Source organism: Rhododendron vialii, chromosome 2a, assembly GCF_030253575.1.
Source record: "Rhododendron vialii isolate Sample 1 chromosome 2a, ASM3025357v1".
Taxonomy (NCBI): Eukaryota; Viridiplantae; Streptophyta; class Magnoliopsida; order Ericales; family Ericaceae; genus Rhododendron; species Rhododendron vialii.
This window is the reverse complement of record NC_080558.1, coordinates 39,369,054-39,389,610: the sequence shown is the minus strand read 5'-3', so window position 1 is coordinate 39,389,610 and position 20,557 is coordinate 39,369,054. Positions and strand designations below refer to the sequence as shown.

Below are 20,557 nucleotides of genomic sequence, written 5' to 3'. Positions count from 1 at the left end.
ACCATCATCTCAATAAATTTAACAAAAAGCTACCAATCCTTGAGACAAAAAAGATTAAGGCAGCTTGGATATGTCTATCATCGGTCATTTCGTAAAATATTTAGGAGGAGTGATATGGTTCCAGTAGGTGGTAGCACTAAGGGACGGGGTAGACCAAAATTAACTTACCTACTAATCCTTAGTCTTAGTCTGGAGCAAATTAACCAAGAGGGGGTATTGCCTTAACTACTAATCCCTACTCCATACCATTCCCCTACCTCGACTTCCCTAGAAACAGTAAACCGGCTCAAACGAGGCCCAAGTCTCTTTTCCACCCCTTCCTCCAGTATACACGTTAGCAAATGAAAACGGGACCTATTCTTGCATAGATTATAGCATCAGAGGCACAAGATCTTACTCTGTATGTTCTACTTATCTCTCAGTTCAGGCTCTAACAATCACCTTCCACTCCTCTAAAAATAACAAACAGTGATCTAAGTGCACCAGCCACCTCCAAAACAGTAGGTCATTAGAAAACTCCTTTCTTTATCCTTTTTGGTGTTTTTTCCCCAGGTTCTAAATTTTCTGAGTAGCTACAAGAACCAGTGAGCTAAGGTATAAGTTGGAAAGAACTACAAACACATATTAGATTTGCTCCCTTTGACTAAAATATAGCTAAACTTCTTCAAATACCGAAGCCAAGCTTGAGTTGCGTATACAACAATGGCTGATACTTGATACATCATCCTCTATGCAGAAAAACAAGTTCAGGAACAAGAGAAACAACCAATTTTCGGACCCCAGTAGATTAAATGCAGTATAAACGGCACCATAGTCATGGTACAATCGTCAATAATGCACAAATAGAACTCAACCAAACACTGCCTATGCTATCACCAAAAAACGCCTTTTATCTCTGCTTACACAGATGCTCCCGATGACGAACAATATTGTGAAGGTTATTTGTTTCTCCTACCTATAGTCATAACTCATAAAAGCTTGTTAACAATGCAAGTTCGAAATGCCCAGGGGCCCTTTGAAGATAGGCCTTACGCTGCGAAGCCAGCAGGATGACAAGAGGATTAAGATGATAACTAGAAATTTCGGAAGGCATACCTTCACTAGAACCTTCGATTTCCCCATAACTTTGACCACCTCACCAACGTATGAGCCGGCCTCTTGAAGCAGCTGCAGTTCTTCTTTAAGCATCCTCACTGTGCATTTATAAAACAATGTTAGGTACAAGAAATTGCATAAAAACCACCAAAAACAACACGGCTACTGCATCAGAATAATGCAAAACTTAGAGAATCACTTCTTGTCAAGGATCAAGATTTGTCTAATCCAACATCACCAAATACCGACTGTTTGACTGGTAATGCAAATGCCCATCGAAATCAACCATACAGCCAATAACATTCGCTTCCCTATAATCAACTGTGACTGCTGATGGCATTGCTTTCACGCAGCAAGAGTCGTCAACCAAACAACACCCCGTCCTATAATTTACAGAAAAAATGTAGAACTGTTCCCCTGTTTGGTTTATTAACAAATGCACATAAGATGGTTTAAAAAAAAAAAAAAAAAAAACCCTTGTTTTCGACTGTAGATTTTATATCAGGTCAAACCCTAAGAAAACAATCAGAACCAAAAAGCACGAAAAATGGAACAGCTCAAAAATCAGCTTTTTCTCCTACCTATTTACAACTATTCTGGCCCATGAACCAAAAGCTTCGAGATGGAAAAAACTCCAAGCTATACTTCAAATCGCTATACTAATTACGCTAACAAAAAGTTAGGGTTTGTTTTGGTGATTCATGTAAACACAAATAAGCAGAAATAAGACAGACTACAGTGATCCCAAAAGCCTTAAAACAATAAATAAGCCAAATAAAAGAACAGGTAAGACAACTAAGATCGAATTCCATCGCCAGTTAAGCTAATGAAACCTAGGGTTTGTTCTGGCTATTCATGTAGACACACAAAAGATGTTGATTTTACGCGAAACAACAAGCGGAATAAGCAAAACCAAGACACGATACAGCGACCCAAAAGCCTTACAACAACAACTAAGAGAAATTAGAGAACACGTAAGACAACTAACATCGAATTCCATCGCCAGTTTAGCTAATGAAACCTAGGGTTTGTTCTGGCTATTCATGTAGACAAACAAAAGATATTGATTTTACGCAAAAAAAAAAAAAAAAAACAAGCGGAATAAGCAAAACCAAGACACGATAAAGCGACCCAAAAGCCTTACAACAACTACTATGAGAAATTAGAGAACACATAAGAAAACTAACATCGAATTGCAAGCCAGTTAAGCTAACAAAAAGCTAGGGTTTGTACTGGCTATTCATGTAGACACTCAAAATATGCGACGAACAGGCGCAATAAACAAACGTAAGACAGACTACAGTGTCCCCTTAGAATCGCACAGCCTAAGCTTAAGAAGACCTAGGGATTGTTTTTGCGGTATAAGAAGTAGATGCGAAGATCGTACATGTGTATTTACCTTTAGAATTGAGATCGTTGCGCTGAGCTTCGAGGCGACTGAGATTGTGAGACTTCTGGCGAACCTGGAGCTGAAGATCGTGGATGTGTAGGAGGTAGTACTGCCTCAAACCCTCGCCTTGCTTTGCTCTGGTGGAACTGCACGCCTCCATGGACGATGCTGGGGCTGGTTGTTGTTTGGTTTCGATCGCTGCTGTCGCCATTGCTGGTACGAAACCCTAGAATTTGGGGGAATTGGTGAAGACGACTTGAAAGATGGGATTTGGGATTTGGTATTCCACGAGTACGGTGATTGGTGGTGCAGGGGTGGTGTATTCGAGGAGACAGGGAAGGATTGGAGGACCGGAGAGGTGTCGTCGTTCTTTGAATGGCGGTACGATCGGGAGAGAGGAATGAGAGGTACTCCCCCTACAGAGAAGAAAAGGGGGAGGGGAAATTATTGGATGAGAAAAGGGTCTACAGTTAAGAAGTGAAAGAGTAAGGTGGGGTTTAAGTTTTGCAGACGTGGCAGTGTTTCATTGGTCTTCGCAAATCTCTAGTTAACGGAACCTCCGTTAATACCGCAAATCTCTAGTTAACGGAACCTCTGATAATAAGTTTATCTCCTATCCTAGAGAGAGAGAGAGAGAGAGAGAGAGAGATGTTTCCTTGCCTTTGCACACTCAACGCTCATTTATTTTTTATTTTATCAGCAAAACAAAAAAAGGCCCTTTTATTTTATTTTATTTTTTGATCACTCTCGTTTTATTTTCTTTGGTGGTTCAAATTTTGAGCTTTCAAGTTCCAATAACCCCCAAAAATTATTTAATGTTCCTGGGCACCGCCACGTGGTGTCTCAACGCATCATCCATAACACATTTGTGTAATCTCCGCTATAAAGTGTGGAGTTCAAACAAATCTACGATAGAGAAGAGTTTGGAACACCTACCACATAATGCCCAATGAGCATGGAATAATTATTCCAATAATCCATCCCTACAACTCAAATAAATAAATAAAATCCTCCTACGATCCTATCTTAATTTTTTTTTAACACAGAAGGATAAGAGACTAACTTCACGGACTGGCTTCCACACCATGAATTTGAATTAAATGTGTGTGTGTGTTTAAGAAGGTTCTCGTACCCCTCCATAGTCAACAATGCTATCTCAATTGGTGAGGCAGATAATCAGCCCAAGTCAAACTCTACTCCATTTCCCTTTCCCTTTCTACTAGCGGCATGTTTGCCAATGGGATATAAGGTGACAGAGGGTGTGTGCTGTGCAGCTTCGTGCTGCACAGCGTGCTGCACAGCCTCCGGCGAGGCTTTTCCGGCATCGTTCTGACGATCGGAGACGTTCACCGCGTAGAGCTCGTCGAGTTCTACATGTGCACTAAAAATCAGCTCGATCAAATATCGTTAAGATCCTCATCCGAACATATATAACTTGAAAAAAAATGGATTTAGTGGTTTTGATCCAGTGTTTCGTATCCATTAGGATTCATTTTTTTTCAAGTTATATATGTCCGGATGAGGCTCTTAACGATATTTGATTGAGCTGATTTTTGATGCATATATGGAACTCGACGAGCTCTAAGCGGTGAACGTCTCCGATCGTCGGACAGATGCCGGAAAAGCCTCGCTGGAGGCCGTGCAGCACGCTGTGCAGCACGAAGCTGCACAGCACACACCCTCTGTCCTAACTCCAGATGGTTAGTATTTATATCTAATATTTGCCACCAGAATATAGACCATATATATAATGTTTCCTAGATATTATATCTATCTGTCAGCCCACAAGCAGATCCAATAAGGGTAGGGGAAGATGGTATTGCTATATCTACCTTCTTAATTACGAAAATGACATCAGCCTCTTTTGATTCTATATTTGCTTACTTATATTCACCCAAAATAAAGCCAAGCATATACATATCTCATCTTCTATAAATTACTCAAACAAACCATATATATCATATTCTTTCCATTTATATTTGCCCTTTTATTGTACCATTTAATAGTAGAGAAGAGGCAGCTGTTAATTGGATTTCTAACTTTGAAGTGTAAAAAAAAAACCTATACTGCCCAATAATCATTTCGTGACACTGAGATGGAGATAATATCTAAAATCCATTTGGAAGTAGGCTTGCTGCATAAAGTGAAATATTTGATTTGTTGTCTTCATTTTTGTTGTGCTTAGTACAAATAACTTAGCATGATGTTTAGATCCTATCTGTCAGATGGGTGTGAGCCAGTGTAGAACTATTCGATCTGTTATCGATTTTTTCGTGAATATTTCCTTCTAATTGACGCTTCTTTTTTTTTTTTCTTTTTGGGCTGGGGTAAGTGAAGTGTTATGGAGTATTTGCAAGCATTTAAATGCTTATTTTGAATTCTCAGGTTTGATGGATTTACGAGCACTTTCCAGGATAAACTATTTAAAGGCTACAATATGGAAATACACAATCAAATTTTCTACACAACATTGTGTTCTTGTGTACTCAGCTTGACTGGTAAGGTGTCCGTTCTTATCTAAGAGATGCTGAATTTAGATGGTTTTATGTTACATGATGGTTCATTTCCCTTTGGATGGTTAGACACTGTATTGGGGTTTCAGTATATCAGGAAGCCCTATGGTTACGAACCTATTAGATTGGTTGCTTTCATTGTTTATCCTTTATTCTTCTACGGGGTTGGGTGTATGTAAACAAAACCCTACTCAATTCATTTGGTTTTTGTTTGTTCTTTATTCTTCTGATCTGGTTTTAGTTGTGAACAAAACTCTACTCAATTCAGTTGAATCGGAGATGGTCTTCTTAAATCTTAAGCCGTAACTTCCCCTTGATGTGTAATAGGTTGAGTAGCCTCACACAAGTTTGAAGAATGCCCTGCATTTTGTTACATCTTCAGATATATGAAGTTTTCTCATAAGCAGTGCACTTGAAATGACGAGATCAAGGTTTAAAAGTCGAGGTTCAGGTCACAATATATTAGTTCACGAAAGATGCAGATTGATGTATGAAAGAGTACGGAGATGTAGTACTCGTGCCAGGATTTAAACTTTTGCCATTTTTGATGTGCACTTAAATAATCAATTCAATGAAAGACGTGCGCACAAGTGCAGTGCTAACCATTATGACTATATGAACTTCTTTCCTGTTCTTTTCCTAGGTTCTACCACTGTGGACTGTCTGTTGGTCTCTTACCAGACACCAACAGTTAATTGTCTGTGATACATCTTTGGCTGAGTGGGCAGTTAGACCTGGTTGAAGTTATTTTCTATGTTTGTGAATTGCAAAATATGCGCGCTGTATCTTTCTAATTTGTCGCATCATTAGGCCATCAATAATTGCACATTCCACTGATTTTTTTCCCATTGATCAGGTTATTGTTTTCGGCTCCCTTTATGCGAAGAGCTTCTTGAGAAGTAAACCTCAGATACCTTCACCAACAGAAAATTTGGAAAATGGAGAATCTAGTCCCCTCAAGGGGAATCCCGGAGAAGGGATGTTCTTGTTCCTGCTCCGTTTATCTGCCCGCAGAAGTTAACCATAGACTAAGTAAAGCCAGGAAGATCCAGATTTTGTATTATTTTTGTTCTATATCATTTTTCTTTTGTTTTTGTTTTTGTTTTTGTTTTAATTTGTTTTATGTATGCCAATATAAAAGTTGAATGTGGGATTTTGTTTCAGTGTACTAGTCATTTCTTTGATTCGGTAGAAAGGTTTACGAAATAACTGTTCGCTTCATGTCTTTTATTCCATTTCCTTGTTTCTTCACCTGGTCTTTATTAGCTGCTAGATCTCTATGTTCTTTTAAGAAATTCAAAGAGTAAGTCCCAGTAAACACAGTTGCTAGTGTAGTATCGTGCGATGACGGCTCTACGAGATTTATAGTTTTCCACGTTTCTTCCCGGGTTATGGTCGTCGTTAGATTTGTTTTCTTCCTTTTGTGCTCGCAGGTGGTCTTGTGATTGTAGCAGTTCAATCTTGCTGGCTTGCGACTCCAGTTTTGGTGCTTAGCTTCTGCAAATCGACCAACAATGGGCTATTATATTTTTTTAAGCTGACAAAAAAAAAACAATGGGCTATTTTTTTTTACTGAGCAATGCTACTAACACAAGTTTAAAACACAATTCCAGACACAACTGCATCCGGAGTCATTCGATGCACGTGAGTCCACGTACATCGGAACGGCTCCAAACACAGTTGTGCAGTAGGGAACCGACCTACAAATTCAGCAGCCTCGTTAACTCGATCATATTCTTTCTTATTTTCTTTCTTTGTATCGTTTGAACGCATGGTTTGTCTTTACACCCATTTGACATGGTTTCAAATCTCATTACCTACAACTATTAACGCTATTAACGCTGATTGGTTCATCTTTCGGTGTACACGCAATCCATTACTCTAAGAAAATAAAGGTAAATTTTTAAGAAAACTCCTGAACTTTCAAGAACTTTACAAAAAACAACCTGAACTTCAACTAATGACAAAAAAACACCCAAACTTATCATTCCGTTAACAATAAGGCCCCCACCATTCAATTCCGTCGATTTGTAACGGATGGAGCTAACGGAAAAGTTAACCTCCCTTCTTCTTCTTTTTTTACTTTTTACTTTCAAAAATTACTTTTAACTCTTTCTTTTTGTTTTAGTAGTAAATAAATGGGCAATAAAATTCTTTTTTTTTCTTACTATTTATCAAAAATTACTTTAAAAAACCCTACTTTTTACTCTCTCTTTTTTCTTTCTTCAAAAATTAATTTTTTACTATTTGTTTTTTAAACTATTGGTAATTTTTGTAAATAGTTTTAAAAAATAAGGGCGAAAGTAATTTTTGAAAAATAGTAAGAAATTTTTTTTATTGCATATTTATTTATTACTAAAAAAGAAAAAGTTAAAAGTAATTTTGGAAGTAAAAAATAAAATAAAAATTAAAAAAATAATTTCAAAATTCTTAAATTTGAACTAAGGCTTTCACGGTTGATTGTGGGGTTACCCTAAGAAGGTTTATAACTCAGGTGCATGCAAAATGGATGGATAGGAGGGGTGTGCACTGCATGAAAAAGGTAGGTGTGATTTCAGAATGCATTTTTTTCCCCCTTATCTTGCATTCTTTAATTTTTTGGGGGTATTAGAGTAAGAAGTTCATCAATAATGTCAAGGACGCGAGAGTTTCTCTCTCTAGAGAAAGCTCTCCTTCTTTTTCTTTCTTTTCTTTCAGCCGCTCCCCTCTCCGATTTTCCCCACCTCCCAGTCGGCTTCCCCCATCTCTTTCCTTCCATGTTCTTCTCTTCTCCTCCTACGCTCTCACCTTCATGTATGTGAGATGGTTGAGACTCTTTTCTTAAGAAGGGTAGATCTTCCATTCTCCTTATCATTTTTGAACTCAGGCGCCAAATCTATGGAACTGGATCTGGGCTGTGAGCGGTTCAGTGGCGGCATCTACGGCGGGTTCAGCCCTTCAGTCTGTGGCAGCCGAGTTCAAATTGGTGTGGCAGGTCATCTCGAGAGCTGTTCTTCCCATACCTTGCCTCTCCCCTTGGTCTCTCCACCCACCTTCACGAGTGTGATTGATGGGTGCGGCTCCGGCGTTTGGTTCCATGCGGCTTTTGTTTTGTTATTTCTTGTATTTTCGAACCGGTAGTGTCCTTTGTTGTAGTTGTATTGTTTGTTTGTTTAATATGAATCTCGAGTTTATTGCTAGTCAAAAAAATAATGTCAAAGATGAAGTACAAGAAACAGAACGATCAGGACAAAAACCAAACAAACAACAATAAAGAGAATGCTTAGAGCATCTTCAATTATTACCCTTTTTTTCACCCAAATTTGAGGAAGAAATATGAGTCAAAAACTTGATTTGGGTAAGACATCTCCAATGTTAAACCCATATTTGTACCCAAATTTATTCTTGAATAACATACTTAAAATTAATGGGTGACACACTTGTAATTAAAGAGAGCAAAAATAGGCTTTGAAAAAATGGGTATGGGTTTGAGTCTCCCCAAATTTGGGTGAGAAAATTGATAGAACTCAAAATGGGTATAACATTAAAGATGAGTTTTTAAACTTTTTACTTAAATTTTGGATATGGATAGTAAAATGGGTAAGAATTGAAGATGTTACTCCCCAAAAAAATTGCAAAAAACAACTAGATGAATTCATGAATCTTCGCAGTCACTTGAAGTAAAAAGTGAAAACAGTTTGCCCCCGGAGCAACCACGCGAAGAAGAATCGTGGAGTAATTTGGTGGGAAAATGACGGCAAATGAAGTGTTTTGATAATTAATACCAGTCGAGGACATATTGAGAATATTTGTTAATGCTGAAAATGTTCTTATCGGATATTAATTATCAAAACATATCTTGAGCCGTCATTTTCCCTCGACCTTGGCAAAAAGGATTTTCACAGTCTAAACTAGTATATGACAACTGCCTGATTGAAAGTAATGGATACATGGTCCAAACCTTTGTCTACTTGAAAGAAAGCAAGAAAGAAATCGTAACATATGTATCACCATATCCCTGTACTGTAGGCAATGTACAAACACCATAGCAGGAGTAGAGTTCCATATGTAATCGCAGGAAGGCGGCTTTGAGCTGTTGTACTTCGAGAGCAAGAATTGATTCTGATTTGAACAATCACAGTTGAAGGATATAACTTTAAATCTCTCGGACTGTACTATAGACCGTTAGTAATTTAGTAGTCTCCCTTTCTCTCACCAATATCAAACTTCTTACTAAGGAGATATAAAAATTTGTTCATTTTTTTGCCCTTCATTTTTCTGGTATTATATTGAGCTTCATGTAACAGAGAGAGAGAGAGAGAGAGAGAGAGAGAGAGAGAAGAGAGAGACAGACTACCAATGGCTGTAAACTGAAACAAGTTTTGATCATTGATCACTAAAAGCCAATATATTAAGATGAAGTAATGACACTGTCTGTTGGTCTCCCATGTACCTTATATTCCGTATATACACAACTACAAAAAGAAAAAATACTATAAGCTAGATGTGAAAAGCCCTTTTAAAAAGGCTGGTATTTCTAAGCTAAGCTAAACTGCTTTACATCAACTGTATTTTACACCATATCGTCTTTATGTTCCAATGCACAATTCAGATGAACCAAGTCACGGAATCATAAACGTCACTGCTTTACCAGAAGCCTGAGAAAGAAGAAGAAAGATATAAGCGCTGCTCAATGGCGTTGTAAAGATAATACTATGTAAAGATGATACTACTGGAGACTCTATTGATATCATCATTCTACTTCAGTATCAGCTATGGGCAACAGCATTACCATGCATGGATGTCTAACTATGCACATGTTGCAAATGTTGCTTCCATGCTCACGCGAGAGCTCAAGCCACACGTGCGGGATGCTCTTCCAACTCTCTCCAAGCACCGGCTTGTGAGTGCCTCCCTCTCCACTCACCATGTGATTGGTCACCTGAGAATATGCACATGCTGCAAACTTAAGCTTTTTACACGCACCCACGGATCACTGCTAACAATGAATCAATGCCAACAAAGGCATCATCGAAACACGAGGATGACAGAAAACTTAATCTCGATCTTGAATTGATGACTGCAATAGGAAATCAACTTCTTTGAAATCAGAAAATCAACTACCATAAACTTGGTACTCGTTTTATTAGTTTCACTAATCCATATTGCTTTATCTCCATTGGATATAATAGGTGTTTGACAATTTTCAAAATGCATATCACTCTACAATTCAACCGTACTGAAACAAACACATAGTAATTAGTACGGTTGATATATCACTCTTTTATACTTGTCACCAGTCAGTAAAAACACAGGCTCATCAGCTTCTATGATCTGATGAGATTTACGTTAGTCTTTAGATGTAGTGTAAGATACAGCTTTAATCATCAGATGCAATCCTGATTGTGGAGACACAAACACTCATTAACTGATTATAGCTTTCCATTTTTTGAATCACCTGAACACAAATATCTGAAGAAAAGCGAGATTATACCAATTACCTAGTATTTTCGCAGTGCGAGAAGATGTTAATGAAATTTAGAGTTCAATACTTACCAACACAGCAAGGTTATGCTCGTGTGCCAACTTTTTTAGTAATGATCCAGCAGAAATCATCAAAGCACGCCCTGTATTGACCAGTCAAACATAAGCCCATTTGTTCCACACACACAGCAATCACGCTTTGGCATAAGAATGACAAGATTCCTTGCATGGAAAACCAAAATTAAATAAAAGGAAAACACATCCTATAAATGGCATCCTGAGTATGAACAAGAATAGGTAAGAATCACGTCTCAACTGCAGAAGATCTCGTTTACATTGGCAGCATGAGCCTGCTTCACCATAAAAACTGACAATTGAAAAATCAGGGCTTTTGGTGGAAGTCACTTATCAGCTATTTTACAGAGACTGGGGAATGAATGTTGGATACGTGGATAGGGGTCCAACCTGTCAAATCTCTTCTTGAAGTATCCGCGGCCTTGGCAAAAAGGATTTTCATAGTCTAAACTAGTATATGACAACTGCCTGATTGAAAGTAATGGATACATGGTCCAAACCTTTGTCCACTTGAGAGAAAGCAAGAAAGAAACAATAGAATAAGGATGAACGGAAAGAAATAAGAAAAGAAAAATGCACACTTTGCATTAGACATAAATGCAGAACATAATCCTTTCTCCTAGAATAGTGAGGTGCAAAGAATTAACTACCATGTGAACCACCGCCACCAAGTATGGGGGTAATAAGAGAAGAAATCGAATCAACAATAAGCAGCTGCACCCGATCACCAGTCTGCAAATTAACAAGTTATCAAATATCCTGCATGTGCTGTATTTTAATAACAAAGAAAAGAAAGCTAAATGTGCTGTATTTTAATATAACCTGAGATATTAAATTGGGTTTCAGCTGATGTAGCAAATCCAACAGTGTAAAAATGTCAAACACAGAGTGACATTCTATGCTCTTCAATACTCTTTGAAGAACTTTTTGGTTTCCCTACAAGAAAATGGCCGGGAAAAATGTTAAGAGACTGAAGAGGGGCTCTGAGAAAGTAGTGAGGGGGCATGCATGATAAAGAAGATATCTTGGGCCAGAAACCGCTGAAATGCCAAGCAGATGTAAACCAACCCATCATCCATGCACCAACACACACATGAAGACATTGCCCTATGGTAGCAGATATGTTACTGTACTACCGATGACTGAATGTCTTACAGTTCAAAAACTCTAGCACATGTTTGCCTGGTGGCAATAGAAATATAGAAAGAATCCATAACATGCCCTCAAAGAAGTTAACTCTTCCATCCCTTGATTTATCCCACCCACAGAGAAGATGAAATGAACAACAACAAAAGTAACTAGCAGTCTAGCAATCGCATATTAAAACTACTATTTTCAACCTCTTTACTAGCAGGATCTGATATTAGAAACTGGGCAATGCGTTTAGGTGAAAAGGAGTTGCCTGTGTCTAAGAATAAAACTCCACAGACTCTTGCAACAGTCGAGGCAGCTTTTAGGCAGACCTAAACAGTAACAAGCATTCATTTACTGATAGCAGATGTGAAATCTCGACAAACTCAGAAGCATATATAACTGCATGTAAGCAGGATAGGTCGGATATTGAGTGTATTCCTACCTGTGTTTTACACGACGATGATGGCCCAACCAGTTCTGTTAGATGGCCCTGATGGAATCCTCCTTAAAGCAGCATATCGATCCTGTTTCAAATAACAACCATGGGTGTTTTACTTTTACGTGCAGCATACTGTCATTGCATAAAGAAAAAAAAAGCAATTGCAAGACCAATGACCTTTCACATCCACTAGATAGAATGTGTTTATTCTGTTCAGCATCTTCCAACAGCTCCAAACCATTCAACCATGGTTGATGCTGACAATCTATGATGAGCTGTGCTACGTGCACAGACTGCTGTGCACAGCTGCTGTGCACGAATCATTTCTGATCTATGATAGAGAGGACCTGGGTAATACCCTACTTGCAAGAAAGTGCACATGTTGTACTGGAATACAATAGAAACAACAACGCATTGAAGCAAATTTTCTATCAACTAGCTAACCTCCTTTAATCTCTCTGAAGTAGAATGTTGCTCTGCCAAAGCAGCTAATACATACAGGTCTTGAATGAGAAAATCTTCAACTGAAAGGGAAGAGTAACAGTTATAACTAAAACAAATACTCATCCCAACCAGTTTGTGATAAAGTACCAAATACTTTTTGAAACAATTACAAGTAAAGGGGTGAACCAGATTGATTCACAATTTCAGCCCTAGAATGGAAAAAAAAAAAAAAAAAAACTTTCAAATGGAAGAAGAAAAAAGCTTCTTTCAAGCAAACGAATCAAATGTACTCTGGTTATAGTTTTACAAGTTTCTAATCCACTCTTTTTAAAAGCCACAGAAAAAGCATTGTTCAGATGAACTGAAATCAAATAGAAAGAACGAGAAATGTAACAGAATAATAAAGGACAAAAGATTGTAACAATTTAAGTGCTGATCACTGAGAGAGTAAAGGTTTTTATTTGTACCAATGTTAGCATTATTGGGGCTCAAAGACGTAATTGGTCACTTCCATTGCCCTGTAAGGTCTCCAACATATTCCACTTAACCCCACAAGGGGTCCCCAATCTTGCCAATGTTGCCATCCACGAAAGTGTCTTTGCTTCTACATTTTTCCCACAATGAAGGAAGCGAAAGGCCAAAAAACTAAGAACTCCTCATGCGGGACAGCACCGGCCTCCTGAATCAAAATAGATCAACCGTTTGACTTCTGTCGAATAATCACGATAGTTTCCCACAGCAATATGATGAATAAGTTCCAAACCGACCACCCAATGCATGATTTGACCTCATGATAGTTGTGCTAGATGGTACATTGCCAATTACCGTGGACCACCAAGGCATATTCCATGAAGCCTACTGATGAGCAGAAATCAGTTCAGTCACAAGACTGCTTGCACTGCCATGATCCTCACCAAAAGCTTCCCTAACCAGCACTTCCCAAGAATGTAGATCAAATCTCATTTTCTTCTTCTCCATAGCTTCCAAAACAAAGCAAACATCATCCACCTTGCCACACATGGCTAATCCCCTAATCAAACAGCAAAACGTTTCGAGACGTGGGCAATGCTTACTTGCTAACATTGCATTCAAAAGCTTCAAGCCTCCTTCAAAGTCCTTAACTCGACAAAACCCATCAACCATCATTCTATACGTGGCTGCATTTGGCTCACAACCTTGAACCTGCATTTCCACGAGAATTTTGTACGCCTCAGCAACTCTCCCATCCTTGCACAGATAATTAATCAGTATATTGTAAGTCACAACATCAGGCTTGAACCGTCTTTTCTTCATCTGATGAAGCAAAGCCTTGGCTTCCTCAATCAACCCTCTCTTTGCAAGATCATTCATCAAAACACCATAATTCACCATCTGTGGTTTACACCCTCGATACTCCATATCAAACATCATCTTCTTCGCTTCGTTGTACTTATCTAAAGAGCACAAACCTCCCATCAACAACGAGTACGTGACTGCATTAGGTTTTTGCCCTTTCTTGGCCATGTCATCGAGCATACCCTTAGCCCTATCCAAGTCACATTTCTTGCACAAATACCCAACCAGACAATTATAAGTTACCACCGAGGGTTCAACTCCTCTCTCGAGCATTTCATCGAACACCCGGCAAGCTTGTTCCCACTCACCCCTCTCGAGCCACCCCTTGATCATAACCGTAAACGAAACGGAATTCAGCTTAAAACCCATTTTCGACGCGCACTTAAACATCTCATTCACCTTTTCTAACCTCCCATTGTCAACCAAAACATTGAGGAGGGTATTGAAAGACTGCAATGTACGGACACAGTTAAAACTAGCCATTTGTTGAAACAGATCAATGGCTTCCTCTGGCAACTGGGATTTTCCATAATGACGAATTAAGCCAATAAAAAGGGCTTCTCTGCATTGAATGTTGTGGTGTTTAATGCTATGGAGAAGGGTTTTGACGGGTTCGAAGTTTCGACAACGGGCGAGCTTGTAAATGAGGGAGGAGTAGGATGGGTAGTCGTGTTTGAAACCCATTTGGGTGTAGTCGTTGAAGAGAGAGAGGGCTTCATCTGGGTTTTGAATTTCTTTGAGGTCTGTTATGAAAGTGATTGGTTTGGGGAGGAGTTTTTTGGAGGGTTTGTGAGGGGGTTTGGGTATGGTGGGGCGAGGAGGGCGGTAAGAGAGAGAACGAATGTGGTTGGTGAATGGATTGGAATGGTGAAATAGAAGGGTTGATAGTGTCTCATTGAGTGATCTAGATCGCCGTGATGTGATCATCGGATGAAGGGTTCATTCAATGGCGGCAAGAGAGTTGTTGCAACATCAAGTTTAGGAATCCCTACAGCTCCTACGAACATTATTTCAGCCTCTCATCATGAATTACAGCAAATCAAAATGATAACCTCAGTATTAAACCCCTGTTATATGGAAAATCACAAAAATTAACAAAATGAAGATAATACAAAAACCAACAATGGATCTCATTCCTTCTTGAATATTTCCCATCGATTTTACAAGACATTAATTTTAGAAAGCCCTCGTTTGAAAAGAAAAAACTATACTCTGAGATTTGGGGATTTTCGGAAAAATGTTCGCAAACTGATTTTAACCAATATTTGAAAACTAGCAGCAATTTTGTAAAGAAATTAGGGGAAAATGAGTGATTTACCCGACTTCAATCAAAGTTTCTGGTTCGAGATTTTTTGCCTTGAGTTTCTTCTAGCATGGTTCGAAGTGAGAGAGAAAGAGAGGGGAAGGAGTCGGGAAGAAAGGAAGAGGGTGGCTGCAGTGGCGGGGTGGCATCGGTGGCGAGGTTGCGTCAGTGGTGGTGGTGTGGAACTAGGTTGAGAGAGTGATGGTTTCATGAGATTCAATCCATGGGATAATTTTTTCTCTGGTTAGGGAATGGAGAAAACGGTGACTGTTTGCCAAAGGTGTCAAACATGCATGTCGTGCCATTCAACTTCCATGCCAACCGTGTTTCGTGCCGTGCCGACTCGTTTATTTAAAATTGTGTCATGCCATGCCATACCATTTTCAATCGTGTCGTGCAGAGCCGTGCCCATTTACTTTAATCGTGTCATGCCGTGCCATTTTTCAATCGTGTCGGACCGGGCCCATTTACTTAAATCTTGTCGTGTTGTGTCGTGCCGGCCCGTTTTTTAATCGTGTCGTGCCGAGCCAGACCCATTTACTTAAATCGTGTTGTGCCATGCTGACCCGTTTTTTAATCGTGTCGTACTGTGCCGTGCCGACCCGTTTACTTGATTGTGTCGTGTCGTGCCGTGCCATTTTTCAATCGTGCAGTGCTTCATGTCGTGCCCGTTTTACTGAGTAGTTTTGGCAAAGAGCAAATAAGCTTGTTTGGTGGGGGCCGTGGGGCTGATTTGCTTAACTACTTATTAAAGAAAACCAACAATCAGAATAAGCAATTGGTAGCCAAAAGATTTTTCTTATTTTTAGTTCTCCTGATTGCTTCTTTGTAAGAAATCCTACATGCCGTGGAAACCCTTAATGTGAAACCGCTGACATTCTGCACCAAAGAAATCACCGAAAACTGGAAGTAACTCATATATTTTGGCTCAGCTTTACCACACATCATAGCCAAAAGTACTCATGGCTGGTTGCAACAAAAGTTACCCCGCCAAGGCTATAAACAGATATTTCAATAAGAAACAGACCATCATCACATATTTCAATACGAAACAGACCATATCCAACAATATATGTCAAAGAATTCTGTTCTTAGGCTTAGTAAATGACCAAATGCCAAGCAACAACATGAGCCACAGAAACAACCCAGATGCTCAGAAAACTGTAACCAACCCAGAACACACACACACTTGCACCAACTAGCCATGTCATTGCCTGCTTATAATAATATACACACACTTGGGCTTAGAATAAAGAATGCCACATGGACCACCTTGACTTCTCGAGAGCTAAACTAAAGACTTGATCGTTCTCGTACTAGTTCCTTGGACCAACCTATTGTCAATTACTTGGTGTCACAACACATTCAAAAATGTAAACGAAATACGATTGTGAGTTGGCCTAGTGAACTTTAGAAAAGGTCCGGGGTTGATACACTGCTACCATTCTTAAAAGTTAACTAGGGAACAAGACTTTGTTTAGCACTTGAGCTATTTCACGTGGGCACACATATGTTTTACATTTAATAATAGTTCGGATCATTTGTGTGAGATCTATAGTGGGCCCCATCACAAAATCTGTGCACAATCTGTGCACAGATTGTATGTACCAGTAGCATTTCGGAAAATCAACAACCTTACTTATTGGTTTCTTTAAATAATAAGAGTGTAAAAATACATTTTCAGAAAAGTGACGTTAACCAAAAAAGAAAGTGAAAAAATCATTCCCCATAAACAATTAACTTTTGGGCCCATCAAGACATATATGAATTGAATTGTTCTGCTACCCTATTCACTTCCAATATATAGGGCGCCGCTATTCGCAGTCCTCTATTTACTCCCGTAGCCCACTAAATTTCGGTAAATAATTGTTGAAAATCATAAATAACATTTCGGTAAATTGCTGTTGAAAACAAGATTATATTTCGGTAACTACATGTCGAAAATATGTTCAACTTTCGGTAAACAACTGCCGAACATGCATTTTCGGTAAACATCTGTTGAAAAAAATATTATATTTCGGTAATTGGACGCTGAAAATATATCTCAATTTCGGTAACTAACTGTCGAGTATAATTGAAAATTTTTAACGGGCTATGGGAGTAAATTGAGGGCTGCGAATAGCAGTGCCCTATATATATAGCACGTGCACAGCGACAAAGTAGGAGGAAAAATTATAAGGCGAATCCGGTATTCTTTTAAGGGCAAATTACATTAACCCCCTCTAACTATACCTCGGTAACGAGTTACCACTTTCATCGCACTTAACCCCCTTCCTTAACCACCTCCCGTTAGTGAGCCATTATGAGTTCAAACGAAAGAAGGTCATGTGAGGAGCACATGACCTTTTAATGACTGGTGTTGTCTTTATAAGTACGTAGATATGTATCATCTTCTACAACGGTACTCACTCTCTCTCTACTCATCTATATGACCTTTTAATGACTGGTGTTACCTTTATAAGTACATAGATATGTATCATCTTCTACAGGTACTCACTCTCTCTCTACTCATCTATATCTCCCAATGGTCTTCCCCCCCCCCCCCCCCCCCCCCCCCCCCCCCCCTCTCTCTCTCTCTCTTTTCTCTCTCTCTCTCCTAGTAATGGAAGGTAGCATTGGATCTTGTGATGGGGATTCAAATGTGTTATGCAACTGTGGCATAAGAGCACCATTTAGCACAAATGGGTACTTATATAGGGTACAATACGCGGGAAAGGGTGCCAATTTCAAGGTCAAATTGGAGGGAAATGGAGTAGAATTGGAGGGAAGTGGGTTTGGTCTCCCGCTAAACTCCAGTCGTGATCTTAGGGTATGTTCTTACCCTTTCCCTTCATAAATTCAGATGGGCAAATTGGTAATTGCACACATTCCGTTAACGATATCTTCAATTTCGCATGATATAATAGATGAAGGGGGCTAAGTGTTCAAGTCAAACGATGAAGGGGGCAACTCGTTACTGAGGTATAGTAGAAGGGGTTTAATATAATTTGCCCTTCTTTTAATTCGATCAGCTGCGGCTTTAACGTATTTCCAAAACACCTAAAAAAAACAATCGAGCACTAAACTCCGGGTAACGACATAAACGCACTTAGCAAATAACACGAGTTTTAAAAAAATTACTCCAAAAATTACATGACAGAAGGAGTATTCTAAACACTGCCCAATTTTATCTTCAACAATTTCGTACATAAACAATATTCTTGAAATGGTGTCGCGAAGTGAACTAAATAAAGAAACTAATACTAATTCTCGTTTGTGTTCATTAGTTGACAAAAAAAATTGTAATTAAACAACTTAATTACGTTGACAACTAATCTTAACAATAAGATTCTTGCCAAATCTTATTCCTTTTGGAGGTTAGACGATTAATTTGGCTTGGTCCAAAATATTTGTAATGAATTCTATATTGTAAGTGCCGCTAGCGTATCAATACAACTTCTCACTTTTATCAAGAAAAGAAGGTTAGCGCACTTTAATCGAAAACTACCCAAAAAAAAAAAAAAACCGTGTATTTTTTTCCTCCTTACTGAACCACTCGTATTTGTCTTTCTTTCCTAACAACTGAACATGATTTAAATGTGACATCAATTCAAGTTTATCTCAAGTAATTGTACGTCACATTGCTGAGCAAAAAAAAAAATTGTACGTCACATATTCTACGTTAAGGCTTGAGGTTTTTTTTTTCTTTTTTTTTACGGAGAAACATATCGCATGAAACTAAACAGATTTGTTTGAATTCCTAAAGTCTAGTAGTTTTTTTTTTTGACTACCCCTACATGCTACAGTCTCTTTCACAGCTGTTTCTCACGCTTACGCGTGGAGGTGAGATAATCCCAAAAGTTGTTGACAAGGAGAATCGAACGTGAGATTAAAGGCTAAATATTGTCGAAATATTTACAACTTTGATATTGTAACGGAAGTCTTCTTTATTTTACCATTAAGTACTCAAGTGTAGAGTAAAACAAGTACTAGCATATATAGACGTTGTGATAGTGTTTTCATTTAGTATTTATCATCTTTAATTCTCCTGTCTATATAAGATTGATTTTTTTTTGAACAGAAATAAAAAAAAATAAAGATTGACTTAGGACAGTAGAAATACACTAAAAAAATAAAATCAGGGAAAGAAATGAAGTTTTTAGATAATCACAGAATAAATTCTACTAGCCTGAAGTATCCATTATCAATTTCTTTTTGGGGAGTGATTTTGACACTCCCCAAATTGATAACCACACTCCCAAAGGAGAGTGTCAAAATCAATTTGAGGAAGAGATTGATTTTGGCACTCCCCTGAGGATAGGGCTGCAAACGAGCCAAGCCGAGCCAAGTTTTAGAGTGTTCGAGCTCGGCTCGCCAAAAATTTAGTTGGCTCGAGCTCGGCTCGAGCTCGTGACGAGCTGCAGAACTCGAGCTCGAACTCGGCTCGAGAAGTATTTACAGAGCTCGAGCTCGGCTCGTTCGGCTCGTTTATGAAACAAATATATATAAATATATATATAAATAAATATAAATATGTAAAAATATATATATAAATATATATATAAATATATATATAAATATATATAATATAATCGAGCTCGCGAGCCAATTCGAGCCGAGTTTCGACTAACTCGAGCTCGGCTCGTTTATGAAACGAGCCCAGGACTCGAGCTCGAGCTCGTTCGTTTTTGTCTCAAACCGAGCCGAACCGAGCCGTTATCGAGCCGAGCTCGCGAGCCGCTCGCGAGCAGCTCGGATCGTTTGCAGCCCTACCTGGGGAGTGTGGTTATTAATTTGAGAAGTGTCAAAATCAATTCCCTTTTTTTTTTTTTTTAACTTGTCAAAGCAAATTATCTTTAACATACGTTTTCTCATAAAAGCCACGAATGTTTGAAAAGGGTGGCCACAATTTTGCCTGGTGTTGGGTTAACTCTTGTTGAACTAATATCATTCATTTTGTGGCGTTACTGGCGTACCTTCACTGCTCACCGAACCATTTGCATTGATTTTTAGGCCCATAATTTGGGGGCAGTCCATACAGGGGTCGGATCCGGTCAATTGTGCTACCAACCAGTTCGATCAAGTTGGTGCATCCACATCGTCCAAAAGTATTTTGGACGGCCCAGATTTAATGAGGGTCCTCTTTCCAAAAGTGTTTTGAACGACCCAAATTTAAAGATTGTCTTTTTTAAATTTGAGCCATCCAAAACACTTTTGGACGACTCGGATGCACCAACTTGATCGAACTAGTTGGTAGTAAATTGAGGGGATCCACAGCATCCGCCCCCATCTATACACTTTGGTTTGTGTCTAAATCACAAAGATTTATTGAGGGAAAAAATGGTAAGAGAGCGAAAGAAAATATGCCTTTTTTATTTTATCTATTC

The 20,557-nt window shown here is 38.8% G+C and overlaps 2 protein-coding genes and 1 pseudogene across 3 annotated transcripts in view; all 3 read right to left on the bottom strand.

The window, feature by feature from the left end:
- Nucleotides 1–2,940, bottom strand: part of LOC131315868 (26S proteasome regulatory subunit 8 homolog A-like) — an 8,528-nt gene extending 5,588 nt beyond the window's left edge. Inside the window, exons 1-2 of one of the 2 annotated variants that reach the window (XM_058345085.1) lie at nt 2,495–2,940; nt 1,096–1,193 (exon numbers count right to left, since the gene is read on the bottom strand). In XM_058345085.1, the coding sequence (XP_058201068.1) occupies nt 1,096–1,193; nt 2,495–2,696 (300 nt within the window). In that variant the 5' untranslated portion in view covers nt 2,697–2,940. The remainder of the gene's footprint in view (nt 1–1,095; nt 1,194–2,494) is intronic. The other variant, XM_058345086.1, reaches the window with a different exon arrangement.
- A 6,426-nt stretch (nt 2,941–9,366) lies between these two features.
- LOC131316237 (DNA repair protein RAD51 homolog 4-like) lies at nt 9,367–12,698 on the bottom strand (annotated as a pseudogene).
- Nucleotides 12,389–15,478, bottom strand: LOC131316236 (pentatricopeptide repeat-containing protein At1g07740, mitochondrial). Its single transcript, XM_058345538.1, has 2 exons — nt 15,207–15,478; nt 12,389–14,885 (listed from the first exon to the last, which is right to left on the bottom strand). Exon 2 carries the CDS (start codon nt 14,813–14,815, stop codon nt 13,409–13,411), a length of 1,407 nt encoding a protein of 468 aa, XP_058201521.1. The 5' UTR covers nt 14,816–14,885; nt 15,207–15,478; the 3' UTR covers nt 12,389–13,408.
- Between the last annotated feature and the right edge of the window lie 5,079 nt (nt 15,479–20,557).

What these genes read in the sequence shown, in the direction of transcription:
- LOC131316236 (XM_058345538.1), bottom strand. Translation starts at nt 14,815, where the DNA reads ATGATCACATCACGGCGATCTAGATCACTCAATGAGACACTATCAACC.